Genomic DNA, 24,507 nt, shown 5'->3' on the forward strand with positions numbered 1-24,507 from the left:
GCTTGAATAATTGCTTCAATGCGCCTGGGAAGAGATGCGTACAAATCTTTCACCATCTTCACAGGTATCAGATGCCATTTTCTGAGACTGAGCTCCCACAACTCTGCAAGATTGTATGGATTCTTCTGATGAACTCTTCTCTTTAGTTCTGTCCACATTAGCTCACTGATATTTAAGTCAGGGCTCTGAGATGGCTGATCTTTCAATACTTTAACACCTTCATCAGCCAGACTCTGTTGTGTTGTACATAATTTGTGGCATGAAGCTCCATCATGCTGAAAAATCTCTCCTCCTTCAAGTCTGGCATCAAATTGTCCTTCAGCAACTGGATGTAGTTGGCACTATTCGAGTTACCATCAGTTTTTACCAACTTTCTTCAACATCACTTTTTATGTACCTCCAAAGCATCAAACTCTTACCCCCAAACTTCACTGTTTTCATCATGTAACATGGGTTGTTTCACTTTGTAATAAGCAAGAATTTGTCAGAAGGCCTCCAGGAAAGCAAAACAACCCATGTTACATGATGAAAACAGTGAAGTTTGAGGGTAAGAGTCTGAAGCTTTGGGGATACATAAAAAGTGATGTTTCAAGAAAGTTGAACTTGAATAGTGCCAAATACATCCAGTTGCTGAAGGACAATTTGATACCAGACTTGGATGAAGGTGAGATTTTTCAGCATGATGGAGCTCCATGCCACAGATGGCATGCAACACGACTGAGCCTGGCTGATGAAGATGTTAAAGTATTGAAAGATCAGCCATCTCAGAGCCCTGACTTAAATATCTGTGAGCTAATGTGGACAGAACTAAAGAGAAGAGTTCATCAGAAGAATCCATACAATCTTGAAGAGTTGTGGGAGCTCAGTCTCAGAGAATAGCATCTCATACCTGTGAAGATGGTGAAGGATTAGTACGCATCTCTTCCCAGGTACATTGAAGCAATTATTCAAGCTAAGTGAAGCCATACAAAATATTAACAATGTACAGTAACTTCTTGAAATAAACATTATGTAATAAATTTTCATAATAGACATTTTTCTGTTTTAAAATGCTGTATCTTGATTGGTGTGAGGTGGCCAAAAACTTTTGCATAGCGATTTTTGGCAGTTGTCTCGCATCTTTCCCTCTCATTCAGAATCCCTACTACAAAATATAATGATTAGGTATGGAAATGACACCAACAGGGCCAATATTTCATCTATAAAGAGACAATGCAAAACATCCACTTATAAGTTGGAAACTAGTAGAAATTTACAATAGTTTAAAGTGACTGAAGACTTTTGCATGGTACACTCCCTCTCTCTCTCTCTCTCTCTCTCTCTCTCTCTCTCTCTCTATATATATATATATATATATATATATATATATATAATACAGAATGGGACAAGAACGCAAAACATCAAGACAGTTAGGTGATACAAGAAAGGGACAAAACATCCAGATAGACTATACAAAAAAAACACGGACAAGTCATTCAGATTATCTTTGCTGCAATTTCAGCTGGTTATTCTCGATATTGCTCCAATCTGGTCAGCCCCAAGGAAAAACTAAGCAAAGAGCATTAGATCCCTTGGAAGAAAGCAGCGAATGTATACAAAAACAAGGACGGGAAAAAAACGAACAATGTTACACAAATACAGTAGGAATAATAACAGGACAAAACAACAGATGTCTTTCGACTAAGGACGAATAAAATTAAGCTGGCATGTATGGAAATAATGCCTTACAACCGGGATACAAGATTTCACAGGCACAGGGAGGAATAACGATGTTGCACACTCAACAGCCACCCAAGAAAGAAAGGTCAAGCTTGGCCGAACACCAGTCACTTGGGAAGAGAGAGAGAGAGGTAGAGGCAGAAGGACAAAGGAATTAAGGAGAGGCGAGAAAAAGTGACAGGGACACAGTGAAGTGAAAAGTGGAGGGAGCAGAGAAGGCAAAGAAATGTGCACGAGGGGGAACAAAAGAACGAACAGTGGAATGAACGAATAAGGGTGAAGGGGCTGATAGACAGAAATAGAGTCATTATACTTACACATACATACATGCAAACACATGAACATAGACATACACATTTAAATATAAAACATAAAGCCTATATTCTGGAAAATAGGATTTTGAATATTTTTCTCTTAGATTCTTAGCAGCAGTTTTGAGACTGAGTGAATAAATTTGGTAGATGGAAACTGAATGAAGTTTATCATATGTGTATGTCTCCTTGTCTTCACATGGCATGATAGTTGTGTGTGTATGTGAGTGTGTATTAAATTATATTAAATATTATATTAAAGTCTTTTCTTTCAAAATTAATTGCTATATCATATCTGTTTATGTGTGTATGTGTGAAATTTAATATATTCAGACACCTTTCATTTTATGATCCACCTGAATTCAACAAAGGTCAACGTCTGCCAGAAACTTGGTAGTGAAATGAAACTGGAAGAATTGTTTTCTCTGGAAGTAAGTCTGTTCCAGAACACAGAAGGAAATCCATAAGAGAACTCATGATCACACACATGCTCATATGCATGCTCTTGTGTGTGTGTGTGTGTGTGTGTGTGTGTGTGTGTGTGTGTGTGTGTGTGTGTGTGTGTGTGTGTGTGTGTGTAAGGGCAATAAAATGAATTTTCAGACTGCCTGATTAATTCCACCATCATCATCACTTGACATACATGTTCCATACTGGTATGGCCTGGATGGTTTGAGAGGATCTGATAAGTCCTAAGACTGCATTGTATTCCAGTATCTGCTGTGGCATAGTTTCTACAGCTGGATACCCTTCCTAATGCCAACAAGCTTTGCAGCATGTACTGAGTGGGTGCATGTTTTCATAGCACCAGTACTAATGGGGTTGTCATCCAGCCTGCAAGACCAAGATCCTCCTTTGACAGAGTGGGAGAAAGAGGCACCTTTATGCTATGTGATGAGGGGTTAAAGTGAGTGAGAAAAGCCAGAACAGAACAAATTGGAAATGTTTATAAGTTCAAATGATTTATTTGTAAATTGTTTCATTTTTCCTCAAATACATTTGGCTGTCACTCACTTCTTTTCTATCATTTCAGTCTCTCTTCACCAGTGTGACCTAGAAACATTATAAATTATTATTATATGTGATTTGTTCATTTACAGCACTTGCCATTCATTTTTTATGGAGTAATAATGTTGCTCACATGGACCTAAAACCACAGAACATACTCTTAACTTCCTCAGAGAACCCAATACTAAAGATTGCAGGTAAATCTTCTTTCTTACAACCACCACTACTTGCAGTGTAAAACATTACAATCTCTAACAAAGTTGGGGATTTGTCAGTCAATGCCTGGTAAAACTGAATCTGTAAATTGGTTTTATGTCCATGCCAACATAGTCTTGAGAAAAACAGGTTTGCTCTGCATATTTTGCCTTCCATATACCTAGAGCTTCTCAGTCAATAACTCTTCCTTAAAATCACTCTGTTTACACTAATATCTTACATTCTTCTCATCTTGTGTAATTTATGTATTTAAGTAGCACATAAAATGCACCTAAATTCAGCTAACTGTTGAGGACAGACATCCAGTCTTCAAGAAATGTTGCCTACAATAAACAGTGAAGATTTATGTTTTCATCCACTTAATGCTATGAAAAATCTGGTCTGCTCACAACAGATGTAAGAGTTGATGGAGATGTAATTAGCATGATAACTACTGGAGTTGTTAGGAAAATAATTTTATGCATGTGACTATATTCTCTCTTAAATATTTTTGTCATCTTACAATAATTATAAGATGGAAATAGCAAAATACAAGATAAATGCTAAACAGTATTTAATTTGATTCCCTCCATTATGAGGTGAAATACTGCAGAGGCTACTTAGGCTCAAGAATCAAGTAAAATAAGTACCAGGTAAATATTAGGTTTACTTCTCCAGATAGATATGTAGTCTCAAACCAATCTAAGAAGTTATCATTTAAGATATATCATAATTTCTTTTTCAGATTTTGGATTTGCTAAACATATATTAGAAGGTACTGAAATGCATTCTATGAGAGGTTCTTTATTATATATGGCACCAGAAATCCTCTGCAAGCGGAAATATGACAGTCGAGTGGACCTGTGGTCTATAGGCGTCATTTTTTATGGTAAATAATAATTGAAGTATTATTTATGTTTCATTTGTGTATTTTCAACTATCTTATTTGTTTTTTTATTAATGTGTTTTTAAATGTTAGTTTTTGATTGAAAATTCTCATTGATAAAATTGGTAGACCACCAAGTTGAGGGTGTACCAAGCAGTTGTATTGCATTATTTAGCCATTTCTCTCTTACACATGCTTTCTCCAATTTTAATTATTATTAAGGCTTACTTTATCAAGGGCTATTATTTTTCCTTAAAAAAGGAAGAGTTATTTCCCTTATATGAAAAAAACCAAAACAAAAAGGTTAATTGTAAGTTGATGCAAGGGACATTTTTTGTAGTGATTATTATTGTATTATCTCTATATTGTAAGTTTTAAAGCTTCGACTAACTGATACTATCTACGTTATTAGTTGATAAAAACTCCTTGTAAAATCGAAAATTGACTATCAAATGAAATCGGCCAATCGATTTCTTTGGAAAATTATCATTTTATCCGTCGTTGACGACAATGACCAAGGACATCACGTGGGAGAAGATGGGACACAGTGTGCTTGGTTGTAGCCGTTCATTCCGATGCGGGCTCAGAAGACTCTACCGCAGGTCAGGCACTGGTGATCTGTTGGGACCACCAGGTGAGGAGTTGGCTCTGGACTTACACAGTTTGCATTTTCTTTATGCCCCTGCAATCCTGCTCTGTTTGTGGCACATCTATTGGTGCCACTTTGCCAGGTAGGATGGTCTTGTGCTTGTGTTTTCGAGGTGTCAGGGTTGACCTCAAAGCTCTGGAGTGAAGCTTTGAGTGTATCCATAAAGCACTTTTTCTGTTCACCTTCCACCAGTTCATTGTAAAACAGTCTGTTGGGAAGGCATTTGAACAAGGTTGTCTACCCACCTGACCTACACTCACCTCAGCTTGGTAGATCAGCTGGAGAGAGGACCTCCGTGTCTTGTCTGGTGATTTTCAACATCTTTCTCAGGCAGTTCATGTGGAAGTGGTTTAACTTTTTGGCATGATGTTCGTAAACAATCCAAATCTCATAGGCACACAATGGTGTAAGCAGTACAGCTCCTTGGTACATCTTCAACTTGATGGCCAGCCTAATGCCTTTTTTCTCCCAAACTGATTCATGTAGTCACCCAAATTCTGAGCTTCCCTTAGCAATTCATGTGTCAACTTCATCGTCAATGTTCATAGATCTGGAAAGTATGCTGCCAAGGTATGTAAACTTACCAAAAACTTCAGGATTTCCCCTTCGACTGTGATAGTTGGTTCCACATGCGATGTCTGCAGGACACTTAGTACATGACCTCTGTCTTCTGAGTACTGATTGTGAGGCCAAAGTTGTTACAGGAAGTAGAAAAGCATTTCACACTCTGCCACATCTGGGCCTCTATGGCAGTGTTGAGTGCACAGTTGTTATGTCTACATGTTGAAGAGTCTGCTATCAGTCCTGAATCTGATCTTGGTGCTGGCTTCATTGTTGTTGCAGAAGGCATCTGACAGCATGCTGAAACATCATGCTGAACTGCATAGGTGTGAGTACAGCTTGATTCTGTTAGTAATTGGATATGCATTGAAAGAATCTCCACTGTCCAGTACTCAGGTGAGCATGCCATCATGAAACTGTTGAACCATACTGATGAATTTTTCCAGGCAGCTGAAGTTTCCATGTTCTTCCAAAGCCCCTCAGGACTGATGGTGTCAAAGGTCTTGGGTAGATCTATGAACATCGTGTATAGGTCCCTGTTCTGCTCCTGACACTTCTCCTGAAGTTCACATGTGGCAAAGATTATGTTAACTGTTCCATGGCCTCCTTGAAGCTACATTGACTCTCTGGCAGATGCCTACTTTCCATGTCTTGAGTGAAGTGGTTAAGGGGAACTCTTATGAGTATCTTGCCAGTGATGACAAGCAGAGAAATTCCTTGGTGGTTGTCACAAGACTGTTTTCCTTCCTCTTGTAGAGATGGACAAAAGAAGCATCTTGAGCTCCAGAGGAACAACTTCCTGTTGCCACATTGTCTGCAAGAAATTGATGAGTTTTTGTGCCAAGACTGGTTCTCCTGCCTTGTATGTTTTGGCTGGGATGGAGTCAGAGCATGGTGCCTTGCTATTTGAGAGAAACTTTATTGCTTTCTGGGCCTCTGCTTCTGTCACAAACTTTGCCAGAGAAGTGTTGGAAAATAGGAACAATCCAGATGGGCCAGGTGGTTGCTGTTTAGTCCCATGTTAACCCTGATTGAGCAGATGTGGTCATCCTGTTTTCATAGAAATACATTATCTAATGTGTCCTTCCTTTCTTTTAAAACCATAAATTGTGATTTGAAGGAGTTTCAGCTGTTATTTCTTGCAGGACCTATGACTATTGCAAAGACTTCCTTATTTGGAAGAATCAAACAAGACACTTGGCAGTATTTAGTTATGTTTTATATTCCAGTCCTGTTAGGATTGACTTTGCCTATCATCTTTTCAAGGTTCATTAAGTTAACAACATACTTCCCCCAGAATTTATGGCTTTGTTACTAAGCTAGAAATCCTTAGTAGTTTAATATAGAATAATGTTTTAATATAATATATTAATGTACAATAATTCTGTTTAGTAATAGATTGATTTTTATTTTTAGAGTGCCTTTTTGGCCAAGCACCATTTGCATCGAGAAGTTTTACAGAACTGGAAGAAAAAATCACTGGTAGCTGGCCTATTGCGGTAAAGAAAAAGCTTTACTCTGTTTTTATCATTTTTATCATTATTTTCTTCATCTGCATTATCATATTCCTTTCCTTTAATAATAAATCACACAATTATGAGAATAATTCCTTTTTTTATTACAAAATCCTTGCTTTAATATTAAGTAGCAGTACCTGAGAAATTCCACAGCCTATTTTGTGATTTTCCAATGTCATTTGTACAAATTATTCTTGCCTATCATTATCATTCATATTTTGCTTTCTTTCTTGATTAACAATTCTCATCCTTTCCCTATTGATTTCAGCTTCATCATTCATCATCTTTTAGCGCCATTACTTGAATTGATTTTATTCCTTTCCACCTGAGTTAAATTTTCTCATCATTTCTGATTCTGCTGTCTTTGTTCATCATATATCATCATCAACATTTAATGTCTGTTTCCATGCTGAATGAGTTGGACAACTTGACAGGCAATGACAAAGCTAGGGGCTGCACCAGGTTCCATAGTCTATTTTGACTTGGTTTCTATAGTTGGATGCCCTTCCTAATGCCAACCACTTTACAAAGTATACTGGGTGCTTTTTACATGGCACCATCATCAGTACTTTTTACATGGCACCAGCATGCATATGTATGCTTTTTACATGGCACTTTGGTTTTAGGATTGTTGTGGTAGGTAGGTCATCTTAAATACAGCAATGCACTACATATCACAGTCCTCTGTCATCCCTTTCATAAGGTTCAGCATTTTGGGATTGGCCTTCAATACTTCATCCCATGTCTTCCTAGGTCACCCTCTTCCACAACTTCCCTCCACCTTAAGTGATCGGCACTTCTTTATGCAACTCTCCTCATCCATCTGAATCACATGACCAAACCAGTGCCATCTCCTCTCTTGCACACTGCATATAATTCCTCTTATACTCAACTTCCTTCTCAGTACACCACTAGTTCTTACTTCTTCTCTTTGCCTGTTTCTCCTGTACCTCTTTTGATTCAATTTGTACTGATGCAGTCTATGGTCATTGTTCAACATAACAAATCAAACTTTATTTTGGTGATAAAATAGTTGGTAATACTTGTATCCTTAAATGTGACTTCATTACTTCTGCCCATATCTTCTACATCAGATACATCCTAGTTTTAGGACATAGTGTGCACACACCACATATGCACATAATGTGTCCCATTTAAATGGGTGTTGAAAAGTAGAAAACACCATGAATAAATCACTGCTTGCATGACAGTGACATAATTATCACATGATGATAGTAACATGCACACACACATATCTATACAACAGGCCTCTTTCAGTTTCCATTGACCAAATCCTCTCATAAGGCTTTGGTTGGTCTGGGGCTACAGCAGAATACTCACTCAAGGTGCTATGCCATTGGACTGAATCAAAACCATATGATTGGGAAGCAAACCTCTTATTGCACAGTTAGATCTGCACCTAAAACAATTGATGAAAGTATGGTACATGTTTCCGAGTCATACTGGATTCTAGGAGTTAGCTACAGTTTAGTTTGTGTGTGAGCCCCCCCCCCCCCCACACACACACGCACACGTGCGCATGCGCGTGACATGTATCAGGGATTTGATTCTCTGATTTGTCTTTGCATCATATTTAAGATGATGCTTGAGTGGTAGTTTATAGACTCAGGTTGATTATCTTTCTTGGGCACAGATCACATTACGGTATGTATTCATGGAGGAAAACAATAAAACTTTGGTAGGGACAGGAGTTAACTCTGAAGTGCACTGTTTAAGCGAAGTGCAAGGAACAGTTATATGACACAGTGTGTCAGTGTACTGTGTTGGAATGAAGTTACCAACTCTCACATCAGTACTCTACCAGAACTTATTTTATTGACATTCAAGCGAAGGAAAGTAAAATTGACTTCTAAGATGTGAACTCAACTTAGTTGGATGTCATAATGCTTCACAATAAGCAAATGTCCAAATATATCAAACCTATCCTAGACATGGCTGTATGGTAAAAAGCTTACTTCCCAACCAGATGGTTCCAGGTTCAGTCCCACTGTGTTGCACCTTGGACAAGTATCTTCTACTAAAGCCTGAGGCCAATCAAAGCTTTGTGAGTGGATTTAGTTGATGGAAACTAAAAGAAGCCTTTTCTGTGTGTGTGTGTGTGTGTGTGTGTGTGTGTGTGTGTGTGTGTGTGTGTGTGTCACTACTGCTTGACAATTGGTGTTGGTGTGTTTATGTCCCTGTAACTTAACAGTTCAGCAAAAGAAACAATAAGAGAACGAATAAAATGACAATGAAAGTGATTGCCTTTCATGAATAAAACAATAAAAATAACTTATAGATGGAAAACCCAGAAATTAAGGCTGATTATCTATTACAGACGTGTTTTTATAGTAATACCATATCTCTTGTAAATCTAATGTGTTTCTGTTGTTGTATTCTTCATCAAATCATTAAAAAACATATTTATTCTCCATTGTGTGTCTTTGCAGCTTCCATATGGAGTTGAAGTTTCAGACAATTGTCGTGATTTACTCCTCTCCTTGTTAAAAAGGGACCCAGAGAAACGGATCAAATTCACTGAGTTTTTCTGCCATCCATTTATTGATCTGGTTCATGCGCCATCTTCAGAATCTTTGGAAAAAGCTGTGAGTTTCTTTTCCCTTCCTTCTTTAACTTTTCTGTTGTTCAAATTTATTAGTTTAGCGTCAATAATTTTAGCTATTTGGATCACCTTTGAAAATTGAAAGCTGGATCATTTTTCTATCTTTTTTAACTAAACTAAAATAATCTATTGTGTCATAATTACAGAGGCTGGTTGAAGTTTATTGAGAGGCACACAACCTGTCCAACCTATTGCTAGAACCCATGACTAATTCCATTTCTAGCTCACACTTCTATATGCATTTGTCCACTCCTGCTGCTCAAGGCCAAAGAGGCCCATGCTGGTTCTACTTCTGCCCACTTCCTCACTCACTCTTCCTCTTCCAGTAGGGTCCTTCAGCCATTGATGTCACTGACCCTTTCCTTCCAGTTCACCTCATCTCCACATGCCACTCCTGATCTCAAAGATCACCTCCTCACTTCACTCTATGTTGAAATCTGCCATCCAGCAGATGTCTCACTCACTGTGATCTCTGCAAGGATGGAGTGCCACTCACTTCCTCTCCTCCATTTTCATTGTCTAACAAAGTGACAATTCTGTGAACATCCAAGACATGATGTGACATTCCATCCACAGAAACATTATTTTTCAAATTAACAGCTGTCATTGTCCCTCTGTTCCACTGTGATGTGCAGCATGTCTTCAGAGGCTTGACCCAGACTTCATCACCTATCTGCATGAAGGTAGGCTCTCTCTCTTCCACAACATGTTGTGATGCTGTACACAGCTGTCGCCATTCATACCTGAATATTGCTCTGTGTGGCATGGACTCATCAGCCTGTCCTGATTGGGATGATATATTGTGCGAAAATACCACTCCCAGTGGTGAAATGCATCCTTTCTCCATCACGGCCTTGACTGTGCGATGGTGTCTTTCTACAATCCCATTTCCACTCGGCCAGTATGCCACTCTGACACATTGGGTAATGTAGAGCTTGGCATATTTCTAAAAATGATGGAGTAGTTATATCTAGAATGCTTTTGATCATAGATCAATTCAACCAAGGTTGATTTGGGGGCTAAAAATCTGACACACATTTTATCAATTACCAGAAGAATGAATGATACTGTTAAACTCCATGGAGCCAGTACTAAAAGCTCAGAAGGCTACAGCTAGATATTGTAAAGCATTTTTATTGTTGTTTTCTACTGATTGTATTTACTTCTAAAAGGTAATGTTATTTACTGATACCATTTGTCACTTTGTCTGCTTATAATATATTTCATTCTATAAAAAGCATTTTTTGATAGTTGATTGTCGGAAAGTATTTCTAATCAGATATTAGTTTTGGCTTGTAGCAAGACCCCAGCTGAGATTTGAACCATAACTCTCAAATTTTCCCAGTCCTTAACCATGGACTAATATATTTCCATAAAAGTTAAAAGTATTGCCATAAAAGGTATTAATGCTGACATGAATATGTTTTAACCAATCAGCACTGGCTGACTTGTTATGGCTGAGGTGATAAAACTCTAAACCTAACCAGAGAGCCACTGAAACAATTTAGAGCAGTGTTTCACAACCATTTTTATCTATGGACCCCTCTGATTCCTATTTTGCTTGGATGGATCCTACCAGCCATTCAATGTCTAAAAAAATCATATATCTTTATATTTAAATATTATTAGGGAATTGTATAAAAAACAGTTAGAATACCTTGTGTATTGTAGAAATGTAACCAGTTTATTGTTTTAACAGCAAAAATCTTTTATGGACCCCCAAGGGTCATATACATGCAACCTTTTTAACTTGTAATCAGCCTATTAAAACTATATAACTAACCATCACACTAAAGGATTTTTGACACTGAGTTCTCCTCTAGGCATCAAAAAATGTGCATCAGTTTCAGCTGGACTTAATTTCAAAAGTCTAAGTTTACAACGGCTTGCTGCTTTATTTCTTGTTTGGCATGATACATACAATTCATTTGTTTCCTTGAATCCTAACTTCTTTCTTGGTGGACTAATATAAGAATAATTCAATGCAAAGGTGAAATATATCAGACATGGTATATGATTTGACTCAAAATGAACCAACACCTTATTCATTAATACACTATATTTGTTAAGAAACAGAAAGTGTATTCCTACATCTTATGAGCAATCCCTGGACTCTGTATGAATATATTTTATATTAAAAATATTGAGTCATTCTTTACACATTATATCTAACAAGGTTGATGCAGCTAGAATCAGAACCTTGAACGAGGTCAGAATTCAATGCAAGCAACTATATTTGTTTCCACCATCTATAAGTTAAACAAACTAATATGCTATCCACTTAGCCTTAAATGAACATGTTATAAATGTCATTTCTATGGTCATACTTTAAATTTAGTCGTATTTATTTATTTTACTTTTTATTGTAGACTAAATGTATTAGCACTGCTGTGACCGAAGATAAAGCTGGTAATATTCCCACAGCTTTGGAACATTACAGTGATGCACTGGAACATTTCGTGGCAGCAGTACACTGTAAGTTTTTAAGATATTGTTATTTTAAAAAAAACAGTAAGCACTTTCTGATGAGAGTTTCTACTGGGCTAGAACTGCCATATTAGGGATGGGCTATATTTTAACTTCATAGGCTACATTGGGACTTTTGGAAAATTTCGTGAGCCATGCTGAACTTATATAGCCTATTTAGTTGGGCGCAGGAGTGGCTGTGTGGTAAGTAGCTTGCTTACCAACCACATGGTTTCGGGTTCAGTCCCACTGCGTGGCACCTTGGGCAAGTGTCTTCTACTATAGCCTTGGGCTTGTGAGTGGATTTGGTTGATGGAAACTGAAAGAAGCCCATCATATATATATATATATATATATATATATATATATAATATATATATGTGTGTGTGTGTGTGTGTGTGTGTGTGTGTATGTGTGTTTGTATGTCTGTGTTTGTCCCCCCACCATTGCTTGACAACTTAGTGGTTCGTCAAAAAGAGACCAATAGAATAAGTACTAGGCTTACAAAGAATAAGTCCTGGGGTCGATTTTCTCGACTAAAGGCAGTGCTCCAGCATGGCCACAGTCAAATGACTGAAACAAGTAAAAGAGTAAAAGAGAGAGAGAGAGTATTTTATATAATGTTCTTGACATCGGTAAATATTTTCATAATTTTCAACTTTTTATATGCATGTTAATTTTAAAGTTAATGCAGGTAAATAAACTTCAGAAAATAATTTCCCAACTAAAACACACATTACACCTTGACCAAACACATTATATGTCTGAATGTTTTACTGGTTCAGGTTGTTATATAAAACTGTAGCTATAGATTTACCTTTTTCATGTAATTCTTGTTATAAAAGTTAATAATATTATCCCATTTTAATATGTCTTTTAGATATGTTCAATATGAAAGTATTAAAATTCTACTAAAATGAGTTATTTAGTAAAAAAATTAGATATATATATATATACAAGTAATTATATATCTGTAATGTGATTGAATTGCTATTAAGACATTTAATCGGATGAATATGTCCATTTTTGTAAGTTTACAAGCTCATCAAAATCAGGTGTCTGATCAGAAGTAGTCAGTGGTCAGTACAGCAGACACATGCTCATGAGTCATCACACTTCTTCATCTTAACTTATTATGTCACATCACTGAAAATGTTTGCTCACAAATGTAAGGCAAATGAAAGAAAACAAGGTGTTTAGCAAAATTCTTCAGATTTGGAAATTTTTCATCACTGAGAGAAACATAAGATTTCGAGATTGGAATTGGCTTAAATTGCATGGAAAGCTACTTTGAAGATCAATGAACTCAAATTGAAGCTTGTTTGGAGCTTTATCAACAACAAATGCAAATGATGATGATACCAAGAATAATTCATTTTCTATCATTTTGAAATCATTGAATCAATGAGAAAATTTGGTATGGAAATTTATTAATTCGGAACTGCAACTATTTATCTTTGTGTTCCAAGTTAAAACTTGCTGTAAATTTTTAGAGTATATATATATATTGCCTCTTTTCCATGTGTCAAGAAAACAACAGTAGTCAGTTTTTAAATGCTGTTAAAAGCCATATACATAATTTCCTTTCCATTCCAAGTTTCTGTTAAGTTTATTAAATACATGTGTAAATTTTACTGCAAATTCAAAATCTTATATCCAATATTCAGTGAGATAATTTTTCTTTCATTTCTAAAAGAATATTGAATTTTACTTCTCAAATTCAATGCTCTGTTGAAAACTTGCCTTAAATTTAACCTTTGTGTGATACAGAATGTCAGTGCATTCTACATACTGTTCTTCCAAAAAATTCACAAATTACATCTGATTTAAGCCATGCTTTCTAATATAATTCACTATATCTTAACTGTGTCTACATGATTAATCCCTAAAAGTTTTTCGTAGAGTTTCTTGATGTAAAATGCAGTGCAAAAAGGATAAGAAAAAGATTTATTTTCAGTATTTATTTCCTCTGACAAATTAAGATATTCTTTTGCATGTTTTATATCAAAGTGATGCTTTTGGTCATGGTGATTTAAGACCACACTTTCTTGTTGGTATATGAGACAAACTGGTTCACTGTTTATGTCAGTGAAAACTGTTTGTATTCCAACTTTTTGTTGATCACTTAAATTTCATCTAATACTTTACTTTTTTTTATCATCTTCAAATTCATTAAACAAAGTGTACAAATACACACACACAGGCATACACACATGCACACATGGTGTTCTGGCTAAGTTTGACAATTTGTGTCAAAGGAATAGAAAACACAATATCTCATCCAAAAATAAAAGTATTTTAAAAAGTTTCAATAACTATCAACTAGATTATGGTTGAGAGATAACAGTTTACTCATAGTAGCCACCTTCAGCTTCCACCACTGCCACAAGATGGTACGATAACCTGGTGCAAGTGTTTCTTAGTGTGTCCTTGAAAAGATCTTTGAACACCTCTTTGATCAGCCTCGGTGTTGCATGCAAAGTGATTGGTGTCGCTTTCAGCCACACCCCACACATAATAATTCATGGGATTACAATCAGGGAAATAAAGACGCCAGAAATTGGGGCTGGTAAAGTTGTAGAAATTCTCTGACAATCACTTCTGACCCTTTCTGGAAGTATGATAAGAAGCCAAACCCTGCTGTCGCACATATGACTTCCTTGCAGGAACTTTCCCAGCCAGGGTTTTGATTACTGTCTCCAGCAGCTTCACATACTGTCTGAATTGAACCTAAAGCTATGTTTAAAGGTGTTGGGTGGCTTGATACCACTCTCACTGGGGATACACCCAAAGACTATCACTGTTTGGAGAACTTGGTTTTCATGATACTGGACAATGGACGTTAAATGATGACGATGATGATGTGGGACATCACATATTCATTGTAGGCATAGGTATTGTGCAGCTGGTCCTGGCAGAAGTTCTTTACATCTGAGTAGAATCAAATCATTTCTTGCTCAACATGCCTCAGCTCTAGTTCAGTAACTCCTTTGTCTTTGTCAAATGGTTCTCCTTGGCTGTCAGAATTTCTCCCTTGCACCTCCTTTACAAGTGGTCGTGAAGGTCCTCAGTCAGGGCTAGCTTCATGGTGGTGACTCCAACACCCATCTCGTTTGCCAAAGCCCAGGTTCCCTTGTTTGGATTTTCCATCCTTCTGTTGTGGGATGAATTCTGGTATGCAGACATAGTCAAGACACCAGTTGTGTCCCTTCCATGGCTTTGTAGTCTCCTCTTTTCCAATATTCGGTTGTCTTTCAGTCCTTCATGTTAGCTAACTGTTTCTCAACTACAACTTTAATATTTATGCTCTCGAATGCCATTAACTGTTCACCAATACATCAAGCTGTTCTTCTAAAAAGGAGACATAAAAAATTATCAAATTTAGTGTGAACGCCTGGATGTATGTATATATGAATGTGTGTTCTCTTTCTCTTTTTAAGTTAGAATATTGACTGGCCACCTTCTTGGTAGCAAGGTCCTGAAGGAAAGCGTCAGGCTTTTTAGTCCCAGATATCGTGATCATATGTATATATATGTGTGTATATGTAAGCATCAATGTATGTATAACTAAAATCACATAAAAGGAGTTCCCAGATCAATATAACATACAATCAAATATATGTATGCATGAATAAACTGAGTATGAAATGTCATGTTACCAAGTGAAATCTAACAAAAAAAGGAGCAGATGAGACCTAAGAAAATCTACAAAAACATTGATGATATTTCAAAACCTCAAGTTATCTTTCAAAATAAAGCTTCAACATCATACACAATTCTTTATTTAATTTAGAAATAATTATAAAAATTACAATTAGAACATATGATTTTTTTTAATGATTAATATACAAATCTCAAATGGCACATACTATAAATAATAATGCCAAATCTGATAATCCTTCAAATGAATCTAAACCCAGGCATTTCAAATCTCCAAAATGCTTTGATTTGGTATAATTACTTGCTATTTGATATAACTAATTACTATACGAACTGAAAAGATAAAATTAATACTAGTTTCAAATTCTGGCACAAGGCCAGCAATTTCGAAGGAGGGGTAAGTTGATTAGAATGCCCTCGGTATCCAACTGGTACTTATTTTATCAACCCTGAAAGGATGAAAGGCAAAGTCAACCTTGGCAGAATTCAAACTTGGAACATGAAGACGGATAAAATGCTGGTAAGCATTTTGCCTGGCACAGTAACAGTTCTGCCAACTCACTGTTTTAGAAATAAGATTAATATTAATTTTGTTTTTATTCTGTCAAAATGTTGAAATGAAAGTCTATATCTTTGAATTTTGAAAACTTCTTGTGGGTTTATGTGATCCACATCTAGTGGTCACATAGACCCATACCGCAGACCATATGTTGCCTAAGGCCTATAGTTTCCCCACCCTTGCTCTATACAGTCTCTCAAGATGCCAGAAATAGTGACTAAAAACCACATCCAACCAACTGAAAAAAGGAAGGACACATTGCTGTTCTAAATACACTTCATCAGTCAAAAATAACAGGATGATATGACTGGAGTATCTCACCATAGATCTACTCAGTACAGGCAAACCTGTCTAGTGCAATTCAGTTCAATATTTATCCTTAGAAAAGACCTCTTGCTGTAACAATCATCTGCCCTGCCTATATGCCAATATTCAAACTTGTATTAAATCAGTCTATTATTACTGGCATTGAAAACAGATATAAAGCCAAGAAAACCCACACTTTTACTAATTCCATAGAAATTCCATAGATTTTTTCCATTTATGATCACTTTTCATGTACAGATGCATGAGTGAAGATTTATTCTCAAGTATTGACTCTACTCTCATTCAAAGATTGGAATCAACAAGATTACAATGAAATATAAATGGATCCATGTATAGTAAATTTGGAAAGTATTTCCTTGAAAATGGAAACTCTGAATGAATGAAATACCAGTTGTTTTTACCCATTAGTAAAATGATTATGTTAACACTGTTAATAAAATTACTTGGCGACAATACACCCAATCTTGACCCACCCACACCCACCCACACTCACTCACACACACACACACACACACACACACACACACACACACACACACACACACACACTTTTTAAACGACTTATTCACTGCTCACTTCCTGTGCATTATTCTATGTACTGTTCATGCACTTTTGGCTATTTTTCTTGATAAGTCGTAGTACACCTGAATACTGAAAACAATAAGTTCATCATTATATCATTACTGGTGTAATGACCCTTCCAAGACACAAAATTTATTTCAACACACGGATTCACATCAATAATCTTGTAAACCAAATACAAAAGCAAAATATATCATCATGGTAGAACAAGAGAGGAATTTCCCCCACACCATTACATATACGTGCCTGTGCTTGTTCTTTAAAAAAAAAAGCCCAACCCTTCTCCATCTCTTTTTCTTTAACCGTCACCACCTCACTATTATTCCCTCTTCATTCTTCAATTACATATCTAAAAAAAACAACGAGACATACAGTCGCTATTTCAATGATGACATGCAGGATAATGACTGGAAAAACCGATGTAAGGGACATAACTGTAACGGGACAACCGTGTTTTTTTTTTAATTCATTTACGTCACTTTTTACTGTCTTTCATCTCTGAGTTTTATAAACTCTATGTAGCGTTTTCACACCTCCAATAAAAATAAATAAATAAATAATTAAATAAGTAAATTAAGAAAGAAAGCCGAAGCTATACCGTTCCATTTAACCAACTGTTAATTTACCTTTCCACACTTAAAAGGTTCTTCAACACGAATTTGCTAGCATTATGATACTAAATTTATAATACTCTACAAATAAATATCTATTCTATTACCTAATCTATGAGTGCTTCTATTCGACTGAATTATGAAAACTTATTGAACTAGTGCTTCCCAACTTCATGGTTCAGGATTCAGTCCCACTTTGTGACACCTTGGCCAAGTGTCTTCTATAGCCTTGGACTAACCAAAAGATTGTGAGTGAAACTGAAACAAGCCCATCGTGTGTGTGTGTGTGTGTGTGTGTGTGTGTGTGTGTGTGTTTCACAACTACTACCACCACTGAAAGCCAGTCTTGGCTTGTTTACATCCCTGATTTGGCAAAAGGGCCCAATAGAAAGTACTAAAATTCTTCAAGGTGATGTCACAGGATGGCCACAGTCTAATGATTGAAATAAGTAAATGATAAAATATGATATTTATACCAAAGTAAGCATATAGGTGGAAAACAAGGTAGATAAAATAGTACTCAAATACCAAAAACAGAGTAATATATGATTTCATTAAAGCCAAAAAAAACTTCACAGGTGTCTGATGAACATCAGACACCTGTGATAATACACAACAGTATTATCACAATTGTCTGATGAGTAGTCTCGTGAAACTCTGAGTAACAGTTTTGTGAATTTTGTTTGCTTTTAATAACCATGGTATTACAGGAAGAACCGTTGATGTATTTCTCAACTGCCTGCACACATAGCAACCCATGGGATGACAATCAGGATAATTAAGAGGCCAGAAATTGTGGCTGGTGAAATCATTGAAATTATTCAACAACCACTTCTGAATCTTTCCACAAGTATGGCAAGGAACCAAAGCCTTCCAGTAGCTAGGGCTTGACCACAGTCTCTAGCAGCTTCATGTAGCTGTCTGAATTGATCTTAAGACCCTGTTCAAAGATGTAGGGTAGCATGTCATCTTCTCACTGAAGACACACCCAAAGATCCTCACAGTTTGTGGGAGGCTTGGTTTTCATGAATACATGGAACATCACATGAATTGTAGGTAATCACATGTTGTTCTTGGTGTTATATAATTGGGCCTAGTAGAAGTTTTTGTTTTTGTCTGAGAAGAATCAGATCATTTCCAGCTCAGCTGGATAACTCAGCTTGTTCAGAAGCTTTTTTGCCTTTGTCAAGCAGTTCTCTTTGGGCTTTGGCTGTCAGAATTTGTCCCTTTCACCTCTTGTACAAGTGGTAGGAAAGATACTCATTCAGGGTCAGTTTGATGGTGGCAAGTCCAACACTTATCTCTCTTGACAAAGCCAGGATTCCTTTGGTCAGATCTTCCATCACCTTATCCTACAGTTGTTGGATGAATTCTGGCATGTGGACACGGTGAGAATGCCTGTGATTATTGAATCTGGCCTTGAAATTACCCCAGATTCAATAATCACACTTTGAGTTTCAGGCACTGGGACAAAAGGAAAACGACCAAATTATCCAGTCATATATGGTCTCTAAAAGATAAAGGTGTCAGTTACAACATCCATTGGAAGATCTTAGCAAAGTGTAAAGCTTACACCAGCGGCAGCGGAAAGTGCGGTCTATGTGATATGGAAAGATGGCTCATCTGGAAAGGCAACTTAGACCCTGCTACATGTCTAAATTCAAGGACTGAACTTTTCGGATCATGTCCACATGTGGCCAAATATTTGCTACGTTTTTGGTCCCCCCCTGAGTTTACTGATAGGACTTGCTTTCTATATTGTGTCTATGTATAAGTTTTTTATCTCTCTATACTTTTTACTTAGATTTGTTATATAGTTTTTATATTTTTACTGATAGGACTTGCTGATAGGACTTTACCGATAGGACTTGCTTTCTATATTGTGTCTATGTATAAGCTTTTTATCTCTCTATACTTTTTACTTAGATTTGTTATATAGTTTTTATATTTTTACTGATAGGACTTGCTGATAGGACTTTACCGATAGGACTTGCTTTCTATATTGTGTCTATGTATAAGCTTTTTATCTTTCTATACTTTTTACTTAGATTTCTTATATATTTTTTATATTTTTTACATAATTATAGAGTTAATGTTTTGTATTTTTTCCACACATATTTTTTCCTGTTTTCTCTCCTCCACCCTGCTTTTTCCTGTGCGCCTATAGACACGTACATGGAACCTTATGTGTGCATGTGTGCGGGTACGTGCGTATACAGATGTATGTGCATGCATGTGAAAATATGCGCATATTAGATGCGTTTTAACCTTATAGTTTTCTCACACTTTCTTCTGTATTTTGCTTTAGCTCTATAATTTTTTTTGCGTGCGTATGTTTGGGTGCAAGGTTGTTGAGTGTGTGTGTAGGGGTGTGTATGTGGGTACACCCATGTATGCGGGTATATATATGTATAGTTTTTGGCGAGTATATGGGTGAGCATGTGTGTGTTTCAAGTGAGGGTGGTTTAGTATATACATATACGGATTGATGCGCTTACGCAAACACTATAGACTTTTTTACTCCCTTACTTTTACCCCCTCCCCTTACTTAGGGGTCTATAGCACTTTTGTCTTAATAACGGTCAACCACACAGTAATTTCCCTTGGTTTAATGGTCATTTTTCACAGGAATTTTCAATGGCCGCATAACTGAAGAGATGTTGGCGTGGGTTCCCACCCCGGCATCCGAAACTCAGAGTTTTATCATGGCTACCGAATAAGTGTCACATATTTTTACAGATATATATATATATATTTATAGTATTAATAAAGTAGAAGATAGAATGTGTATTAGACTTTCATTAAATACAACAGATGTTTTAACCCATTGTTCTGGGTCTCTTCGAGTACATCAATTTTATCTAAACTGGAATGTATGCTTTCCATGTTCATATTTGAATTTTTTTTTTTATTAATGTACTCAAAGAGACCCAGAACGATGGGTCAAAACATGTGTTGTCTATATATATAAAAATGAGAATGTGTGTCTGTCTGTCTGTCTGTCTGTCTGTCTGTGTGAATCCCTAAAACTCGAGAACTACGCAACCAATTTCATTCAAATTTACACATGCCTTACTTAGGGTTCCAGTTGTGTTTTAGTCAAAAAAAATTATTAACTTCTTGCAGAGTTCGAGCACACGGCAACATAATATCTCCTCTACTATTTAAGTATTACGTGTCAAAAGTGAAACAAAAACACTCATGTCAAATACTTTCACTTAAAAAATGAAACTATTCCACTAACTGAAACAATCACATTTCGATACTGTAGTGAAAGATACTTTCACAGAGAGAGAAAGAGAGATGTATATGTATACATATATATGTATATGTACACTATTTTGATACTGTAATGACAGATACTTTCAGAGAGAGAGAAAGAGAGATAGAGAAAGAGAGAGAGAGAGAGAGAGAGATGTATATGTATACATATAGATGTACACGTATATGTATATATATATATATATATATATATATATATATATATATATATATATATATATAGATCTATACATACATGTATATGTATACATATGTGTAGATGTATATCTATATATATATAAATGAGAATGTCTGTCTGTCTGTCTGTCTGTCTGTGTGAATCCCTAAAACTCGAGAACTACGCAACCAATTTCATTCAAATTTTACAGATGCCTTACTTAGGGTTCCAGTTGTGTTTTAGTCAAAAAAAATTATTAACTTCTTGCAGAGTTCGAGCACACGGCAACATAATATCTCCTCCATTATTTAAGTATTACGTGTCAAAAGTGAAACAAAAACACTCATGTCAAATACTTTCACTTTAAAAATGAAACTATTCCACTAACTGAAACAATCACATTTCGATACTGTAGTGACAGATACTTTCACAGAGAGAGAAAGAGAGAAAGCGAGAGAGAGAGAGATGTATATGTATACATATACATGTATATGTACACCATTTCGATACTGTAATGACAGATACTTTCAGAGAGAGAGAGAGAGAGAGAAAGAGAGAAAGAGAGAGAGAGAGAGAGAGAGAGAGAGAGAGAGTGAGATGTATATGTATACATATAGATGTACACGTATATGTATATATAGATCTATACATACATGTATATGTATACATATGTGTAGATGTATATATATATATATAGATATACATGTAATATGTACACATATATACATATATACATGCATACAGATATCTATACATATATACACCCATCACACACACATACACATGCACACAAACACACACATTAGTCATTTGTTTTCTTATCCAAAACTACATCAAAAGTACTGAATGGATCTTTATGAAATTTGGAAATTATATTCTTTGCATAACGGCCATAACTCCCATGAAAATTCATATATTTTTGATGTTGATGAAATTTTAACCCGAACATAACAGATGAGCATTATTTAGAAAATGATGTCACACGTTATCGAGGCTACCATTCTTTCTGGATGTGCAAAAGGGGATGACGTCTTTATTCCAAGGATTCCTCTTACTCCATCAGGAGCAGACATTCCTTTTACATTCAGAAGACTACAATTCCCCCTTCGTGTGACTTTTGCCATGTCCATAAACAAATCTCAGGGTCAAACACTGTCTGTAGCTGGTCTTCTCTTGGAAGAGCCCTGCTTCTCACATGGACAACTGTATGTTGGCTGCTCAAGAGTGGGCAGCAACAAAAAACCTATTTGTATATGCTCCACAAGGGAAAACAAGGAACATAGTTTACAATGAGGTGTTATAATCACAACAGCAAGAAAGTATGTACATGATCACCTTCTTTTACGAAACTTCATTGACTTTCATATATTTATATTGATATACATATATATACGTGTGTTTGGGTGCGTGTGTGTATATACATCTCTATATATAAAGATGATGTGTAGTCTAGACGGCGTTTTTAGATTTCATTATTCTCTTTAACCCGGGCAACGCCGGGTATTTCTGCTAGTGTATATATATATATATATATATATATATAGATAGATGTACATGTAATATGTACACATATATACATATATACATGCATACAGATATCTATACATATATACACCCATCACACACACATACACATGCACACAAACACACACATTAGTCATTTGTTTTCTTATCCAAAACTACGTCAAAAGTACTGAATGGATCTTTATGAAATTTGGAAATTATATTCTTTGCATAACGGCCATAACTCCCATGAAAATTCATATATTTTTGATGTTGATGAAATTTTAACCCGAACATAACAGATGAGCATTATTTAGAAAATGATGTCACACGTTATCGAGGCTACCATTCTTTCTGGATGTGCAAAAGGGGATGACGTCTTTATTCCAAGAATTCCTCTTACTCCATCAGGAGCAGACATTCCTTTTACATTCAGAAGACTACAATTCCCCCTTCGTGTGACTTTTGCCATGTCCATAAACAAATCTCAGGGTCAAACACTGTCTGTAGCTGGTCTTCTCTTGGAAGAGCCCTGCTTCTCACATGGACAACTGTATGTTGGCTGCTCAAGAGTGGGCAGCAAAAAAAAACCTATTTGTATATGCTCCACAAGGGAAAACAAGGAACATAGTTTACAACGAGGTGTTATAATCACAACAGCAAGAAAGTATGTACATGATCTCCTTCTTTTACGAAACTTCATTGACTTTCATATATTTATATTGATATACATATATATACGTGTGTGTATATACATCTCTATATATAAAGATGATGCGTAGTCTAGACGGCGTTTTTAGATTTCATTATTCTCTTTAACCCGGGCAACGCCGGGTATTTCTGCTAGTAGTTAATAAAAGTCTAATATACATTCCATCTACTTTATTAATACTATTACCCCAACTGCCACTATGAAGTTCCTGAAGTAAATCTATGGATAACAACAGGCAACCTAAACTGTGCCGGTGCTTTACTTATCTTCTAATTATACATTTTTTTACATTTTTGTATAATTTTTCCATTACTTATATATATATATATAACTTTCATTAAACACTTCTCCAACCTCTACCACTATAAGAAATAGGCTTAAAAGAAATGAACACTTACTCTCTCTCTCTCTCCCTCTCACACACACACACTCTCTCTCTCACACACACACACACTCTCTCTCTCTCACACTCTCTCTCTCTCACACTCTCTCTCTCTCACACTCTCTCTCTCTCACACTCTCTCTCTCTCACACTCTCTTTCTCTCACACTCTCTTTCTCTCACACTCTCTCTCACACACACACACTTTCTCTCTCTCTCTCTCTCTCCTTTTCTTAGAAAATATCTATGCCTTCCTTTATCTAATGTTCTGTTGCATACAGTATAGACACCCACCACACACATACATGCACACTGTTTCATGTACACTCATTAAAGCCTATTTTGACACTGCCTCTCGGCCATAGGTGCTTTTTTAGCAGATTTTGCTCCTTTGCAAGCATTTGAATTAAGTATCTGCTTGGAGACTATTATACTGATGGTTTTTTTGTGCCCGAAACTTAGTAAACCTGGTGGACAATTATCTTTCCTCTTCTCTAACATTCTGTTCCAACCAAACACATTGTATTCCTTACCATGGTGCAACTCTCTCAACCCCCATCCATAGTCCTTTGCTGCTGTCTAGGCTACATTCTGAAAGGTGTTGATCATTCATATGTAGATTCCACTCTCCAATCCATTCACCTCTCTCACTTTGATACTGAAAATAAAATAGAAGCTTAGGTTCTGCTCAATTTACTCTTCTCTGAACTTGTTCAATCAGCAACAACTTTTCATCATATCTTCTTCTCTTGTCAAGAACATCTGTCTCACTTCACCCCTCTCTGAAATCATTGTCCT

General features: G+C 36.3%; 1 protein-coding gene across 9 annotated transcripts in view; it reads left to right on the top strand.

Moving 5' to 3' along the window:
* Positions 1 to 24,507, top strand: part of LOC106869961 (serine/threonine-protein kinase ULK3) — a 195,236-nt gene that overhangs the window by 39,573 nt on the left and 131,156 nt on the right. For all 9 annotated transcript variants that reach the window (XR_016244447.1, XR_001409483.3, XM_014915938.3 and 6 more), the window contains 5 exons: positions 3,131 to 3,235; positions 3,979 to 4,122; positions 6,746 to 6,828; positions 9,297 to 9,452; positions 11,839 to 11,944. Coding sequence is in view for 7 of the 9 variants with exons in the window: in XM_014915938.3 (XP_014771424.1) it covers positions 3,131 to 3,235; positions 3,979 to 4,122; positions 6,746 to 6,828; positions 9,297 to 9,452; positions 11,839 to 11,944 (594 nt within the window). In the remaining 2 variants the exon portion in view is untranslated. The remainder of the gene's footprint in view (positions 1 to 3,130; positions 3,236 to 3,978; positions 4,123 to 6,745; positions 6,829 to 9,296; positions 9,453 to 11,838; positions 11,945 to 24,507) is intronic.

Source organism: Octopus bimaculoides, chromosome 15 (assembly GCF_046866305.1).
Source record: "Octopus bimaculoides isolate indiv1 chromosome 15, ASM4686630v1, whole genome shotgun sequence".
Lineage (NCBI taxonomy): Eukaryota > Metazoa > Mollusca > Cephalopoda > Octopoda > Octopodidae > Octopus > Octopus bimaculoides.